General features: G+C 44.5%; 1 protein-coding gene across 1 annotated transcript; it reads left to right on the top strand.

The window, feature by feature from the left end:
• The first annotated feature begins 247 nt into the window (after positions 1-247).
• LOC124702747 (probable membrane metalloprotease ARASP2, chloroplastic) lies at positions 248-1,788 on the top strand. The gene has a single exon (XM_047234907.1). It carries the CDS (start codon positions 338-340, stop codon positions 1,595-1,597), a length of 1,260 nt encoding a protein of 419 aa, XP_047090863.1. The 5' UTR covers positions 248-337; the 3' UTR covers positions 1,598-1,788.
• Positions 1,789-6,461: the final 4,673 nt, after the last annotated feature.

Here is a 6,461-nt window from a genome sequence, read left to right as displayed (position 1 = left end):
TAGTTAGCACAACTATGCAAGACAATTCTAGTGGTGTTTTAGATGATTTTTCTGGCGTGTTGGCCTTAATCACAAATGATTGTAAGAATATGTGGCAAATAATCTAATTTTAGAGAAAATGTGGCAAATGATGAAATATCCGGGCTTGAACTGGCAAGTGGCAAAGCTGACTCTTGTACTAGTGTTGTTTGTGCTGTGGCCGCGGTCGGTCACCCTCCTATCAATCCACACCACACAGCGCAGTGGCAGAGGCCCAGGAAACTGGCCACACCTCTCTCAAGCTCTCAAGAATGCCAGATTATCCACTCCTCCCCCTTCCCCTTCCTCCCCTCACACCATGATTACCACCCACATCTCCAAGCCTCCATTCCCGGCCCCGCTCCACTCCCACTCCCACGTCGCGGCTTCCCTCCCCCTCTTCCGCCGCCACCGTCATCACCACCTCGCCAGGCACTTCTCCGTCGCCGTCGCTGCCTCTCCATCCGAGCTCCTCGCCAGCGTCGAGTCTGTCGCGTCCGCTGCCTCGGTTCTTGCATCCATCGTGCTCGTACACGAGTCCGGCCACTTCGTCGCCGCCACATCCCGGGGCATCCACGTCTCCCAGTTCTCGGTCGGGTTCGGCCCCGCCCTCGCCCGCTTCCGCCTCGGCCCCGTCGAGTACGCACTCCGGGCCATCCCGCTCGGCGGCTACGTGGGCTTCCCCGACGACGACCCCGAATCCGGCTTCGCGCCTGACGACCCTGACCTCCTCCGCAACCGCCCCGTCCCAGACCGCCTCCTCGTCGTCTCCGCGGGCGTCATCGCCAACCTCATCTTCGCCTTCCTCATTGTCTACGCCCAAGCTCTCACCGTCGGCGTCCCTGTCCAGGCGCTGCTCACCGGGGTCCTAGTTCCCGATGTCATACCCGGCTCCGCCGCCGCCCGCGCCGGGCTACTTCCTGGCGATGTCATCCTCGCCGTCCCCGGCGCCGCGCCTGACCCGTCGGTGCCGGCCCTTGTCGACCTCATCAAAGCCAGTCCCAACAAGAAGGTCCTCGTTACCGTGTCAAGAACCGGGCCCGGGATCAGGGACAAGCAGTCCCTTGATCTCACCATCGTGCCGGACACCAGTGCAGACGGGACCGGCCGCATCGGCGTGCAGCTCTCGCCCAACTTCAGGGTCACACGCGTCCACCCAAGGAACTTGTCCGAGGCCACTGTCCTCGCCGTGCGCGAGTTCACTGCGTTGGGCGGGACGGTACTCGACGGGCTCAAGCAGACGTTTCTCAACTTCTCGCAGACGGCGGAGAAGGTGTCAGGCCCTGTTGCAATAATCGCGGTGGGCGCGGAGGTGGCAAGATCAAGCGCTGACGGCTTGTTTCAGTTTGCGGCGGTAATTAACCTCAACCTCGCAGCAATAAACCTGCTACCGCTGCCGGCCTTAGACGGTGGGACATTGGCGTTGATCCTTCTCGAGGCAGCCCGCGGTGGGCAGAAGATCCCCCGCGAGATTGAGCAAAGGATCATGTCATCGGGGATATTGTTGGTACTTATGGTTGGCATGTTTCTTATTGTGCGCGACACACTCAATCTCGACTTCATCAAGGAGAATTTGTGATTATTCAGGTTATCGCCAGTTTCAAACTGGATCACAGGCAGCTATCGCCAGTTTCAGACATTGGAAAGGTTTGTAGTTATGATCCCTTTTGCCCTTTGATGGTATTGTTCTAGCAATCTAGCTTGCTATACTGATCATACTTCTTGTATTGTTGCCATATATCTGAATAAAGTTTACAAAGTTACACCTTCTTGGGGAGCTGATGCTTTGGTCCTCGCTTAACATTATTTCTTCATAGTGATATTAGAATACATCAGATTTGACTAGTTGTAACGACAAAACTAGATATATACTGATATAGTGTGCTGGTATTCTATACGATCTTACCGATGTTACAATTCTACGAACCTGGTTATTAGAATTTTTGTTCTCCATGCACCTGTCCATGGTTGAATATATGCCTCGAGAGCGATTTTCGAAATGAAAATGCCATGCACTGGGTTATTAGATTTGAACTTTGGTTATTGACTCCTTTGTTGGAGGATAAATATAAATGTATGTATATAGGCACAACTCACTATAGTGTTTGTCTGTAACAGACTAACAGTTGTACTTCTGACAATCGCTAGATTTGTAACCTGAAGAAAAGTAATTACTATTATGGGAGTGGGTGAGAAGCCGTGTCAGGTTAATGTTCTGGTGTGTGATATAGTTTTTTTTTAGACCAAAGGCACCTTGTGCCCGACTTTAAATTAATAAAGCCCACAGGCTAACACGATTACAAGAGTTCAGCTGCACCTACAGCAGTAACACCTGACCACACTGGTCCGCTTAAAGTACCAGAAAACAAGCAGTGAAAAACATCAAAAGAAACACCACGCCTACGGATACACTGGTAGAACTTGTCGAGTTGGGGCTGGTGTGTGATATAGTAATAAGTAGTTTCAGTATCTCTGTGTCAAACAACCTTTTATGCATTCCTCTGATCTGAATCAGTTTCAGTTATCTCCTTCCTTTGTATGACTGGATGTCTCGAACATATTTTTACAATAGTTTGCCTAGGCGTGGCGGAATACAAAGAGCATAACTGCGCTAAACATCAATGCATTATTGTAGTGACATAGTACTGCCATGTAGTAATATGGACTACGCCCTCCATGTCAATTTGCAAGGACTCCAAATAGTAATATAATTCTTTTGTTTCAAATCTTCAACAAAACTTAGATGTTCTAAAAAAAAAAAACTTAGATGTGCTAACACCAGCAACGAGATCTATTCAAGCAATTCCGTTCTCCCTCCTTTTCATCTTAATTAGGCCCATCTCAAAAGAAAAATGTTATTAGCTCCTGAGCTCCTGAGCTCCATGAAGGCCTTTGAAAATTATATATATGAGTAGATCTACACATATGCTATGTACGACATAAGTTTCTCCAAATATGTTTATTATTCGTGATCTAAACAAGAAAAAAAAGACAAATTTGGGGATCAAGTTTTTTTTTTCCATTTTTAGAGCCACAATTTTGTCATTTTTCTGTATCTCAAAATTCTCAATATTTTGACAGGTAAATTTGCATATCTAAAGATAATATAAATATCAGATTTGCTAATTCTAGGCTATCCGAGAATAAAGTTAGCTCTCGATCGATTGCCCTGTTCTTTTGATTGTATTGTTCTGGTCACTTTCTTGTTTGTGTCGGCCTATTTTTATCCTGTTGTAGCTTTTGTATTGGGTTGCTGGAGTAATGGGCTGATTTTAGAGGAGGCAGAGGTGGTTGCTCAACAAGCTGTTTGTAGGGCTTAGGCCTATCTACAATTTTTTTTTCTATTTTTTTCACGTGCTAATGAAATTTTCCATTTTGCTAATTTTTGGTCACCAAGAATTTTTAGCGCTCAGTCGATCGGTCAATGATTGATTTGTTGTCAAGATTTCTGTTTCAGCTGCAGTTTTGGTTATTTATCTTTAAATTTTTCTGGTATGGGTTTGGCCTGTAAGTGTGTCCACTTGATTTTATTTATTTATAGGCTTTAAATTGTTTTGTTTTATTGTTGGGATTTTGATATTTTTATTGGGCTTTATATTTGGTATGTTTCTTGCTGTGATTTTTTTTTTTGGCAAAAATGACCACGCAGCTAAACTCTCCAATGGAAACTCATGTCATTTTTCTGTGTGTGAAATTGCATATAAATGCATAATTGGAAACCCATGCCACATTTTTGTACATTCAACTGCATATAGATACGGAAAACCATGCAGTTTTGTTGTATGTGCAATTGCATACAGATACACAATTGCACATGTAGGTGCAATTACATATGTGTGTAATATTACTGTATCTTCACATGTATATGCAAGTTACATTTGTTCACCTGAAAAATCTATGCAATTTTATGCACCAAAAAATCTATGCACTTTTTTCTGATAGGCGCAAAATTGCACATGAATACGTAACTGCATATATATGTGCAATTTTAATATTTTTTGTAATTGATTTTTCATCCCTTAGTGATTGCGATTGCGATGTAGGCATTTTAACTTATAAAAAGCCTAGTTGAAAGGCCCAAAAGAAAAGCAAAGTGGATTTATACGACAAAGAAACGCGGAGGACTGGTTGGCCATGATTTAAGGTTGTCTCTAACACTCAACAAACACGAATCTTCCAAGCAGAAAAAAAATAATCCAACGCTGCAGTACGTGACTAAGCTACATCTCACCTAGCTGAAACTTTGCAATTCCGAAGATTTAATCAAGTCTTGATCATCCGAGAGCTATCCATGTACTATAAATATGTATCGACACACCCAAATATTTTCTTTTGAAACGTGTAAATTTCCTTTTTCATATTTTTTCCAAAATACCGGGCTCTAAATGGAGGGAGCAAGCACACATTGCATTAGGTAAATCAATCTGGCACACACCTGTGGCACTACCCACAGGTACCTCAAGTATCACGAGCGCGTGGATTGCAAAAAAGCACGAAGATATGCTCAGGTGTGATCCAGCCATGAACATAACTTCTGTCATCATGGATGTTGTGACGAGACAACATCTTTTTCGATAAAGGGAATATATTAATATCAAAAGATACCAATTACACGCAGCCTCTGCAACAACACACCATCCTAATGGCAAAACGGATGTACACAGCCAAAAAAAAGGAAAAAAACTAAGAAACAAAGTTCCGCTACAGTATCTCGGGTCTAACAACAGCAATATATCCACCGCCATGACAACACCTGAATTACAGACTCTCCAAAAAACGAAGGCTCCAAGAAGGGAACAGTGCTCAAATACCGTCGTCGTCCGATCAAAGATCTTAGGTTTTCACTCTGAAGATAGTCCCCGCTCTCAAAACAATGCCTCCACCAATGTCACTGCCAGGCACAACCAGTTAAGGCCAGACCTTGGGTTATCGCCCCCACTTTCATACCGCTGCTGTGAAGCCCGGTGACAAGGGATTAACTTGTCAATGCCTACGGATTGTAGACTAGGGTTTAGTTGGAAGTAGAGGGCAAGTAGATCTCGAGGGTTTCAGCCGGAAAAGTATTCGACTACTAGAAAACTAGGGTTGTGTTGACAATGAATCGATCCTCTCTTCATCCCTCGACTCCCCCTTATATAGGAGGTGGAGCCGAGGGTTTCGTGACACACAAGTTACAGAGTTCGGGAGACAATTAGAGTCCGTCCCGTAGTAGTTACAAGTCAAGATACCTAATACAATTCTATCTTTCCAAACTTTCTCCTAACTAGGCTTCCGAACTTCATAATCTTCGGGTCGTGGGCCTTCAGTAAAACCCCGGGTACCTTCTTTGGAAGACCCATTGGGGATGCCTATATCAGTAGCCCCCGAGATTTTGCTTGAATCGAAGAATCAGGGAAAATCTCCAACTTTATAATTACAACACAACTTCTTCGAGTTGACACATCTGTTAAATAAACTAATCATATATTGCACAGGGATAACGGTAATTGGGGCTAGTTCATCTGACGGATCAGGTACTAGTTAACTGCTCTTGCGGCAATCCTCCAAAACCTACTTCAAGATCACGTCCCCAGACATGATCTCGGGATACTGGTGTAATTCGACATGCGCCGCTTAAGGTCTTACCAAATGTCGAATTCCAGTCATGTTTTATCGGGTACCTAACGCGTCCGTTAGGATTTTTCTTCGTATCTGTTGACACGGAAAAAAGTAGCAAAACGTCGTCAGAGACGATGCTACACCGCACAAGACGGATCCCGGGGACTTACCTTCGCAAAGTATTGCGGCATTCAGAGATTAATTTGCGACTGAGGCACTCTGAGAATATATTGTCGAGTACTTTTTCGGCTGCTGGAATAACACATTTGTTCGACTCATCAAATGACTTGTATATTTTTATCTTGACATCCCGATGGGAGTATATGAAGAGTTATTTGTATAACTCGAAATATGCTCATCGCACTCTTTATATTTTCATCGGGCACGCGAACAGCGTTCCCGATGGGAGTAGCCCCCGAGGCTACAACCAAGTACTTGGACTTGGTTGTAGGCTCACCATTTTAACGGACTTTTGTCGCTATATTGTCATCTTTTCTGAGTTCTCCTATCTTTCTCGGGTGCGCGACCAGCGCTCCCGATGGGAGTAGCCCCCGAGCATATGGACAAATGCTTGCATTTGATCATAGGCTCTCGCCTTTTCTTTCTTGCCATACTCGAGGTTTCCTTCTCTCTAAAGTAGCCCCCGAGCATTTGATAAAAAACTTGTATTTGATCAAAAACTCTCGAAATTATCATCACTTCTTCCTTATCATCAATCTTCATAACACCGCAGTCGAAATATTCCTTTGTTAAAGTGACATCAATGCTGACGATAGCCACGACCTCTGTATCGAGAACACGCGAATTCTTCCCTGTGACTGAATTGTGGACCCAAAATCTGTGGC

Source organism: Lolium rigidum, chromosome 3 (genome assembly GCF_022539505.1).
Source record: "Lolium rigidum isolate FL_2022 chromosome 3, APGP_CSIRO_Lrig_0.1, whole genome shotgun sequence".
Taxonomy (NCBI): Eukaryota; Viridiplantae; Streptophyta; class Magnoliopsida; order Poales; family Poaceae; genus Lolium; species Lolium rigidum.
Note: the sequence above shows the minus strand (reverse complement) of the source record. Positions and strands in the feature narration are given on the sequence as shown.

Bases quoted from the DNA above. Each gene is read 5' to 3' on its own strand.
- LOC124702747 (XM_047234907.1), top strand. From the start codon at position 338: ATGATTACCACCCACATCTCCAAGCCTCCATTCCCGGCCCCGCTCCAC.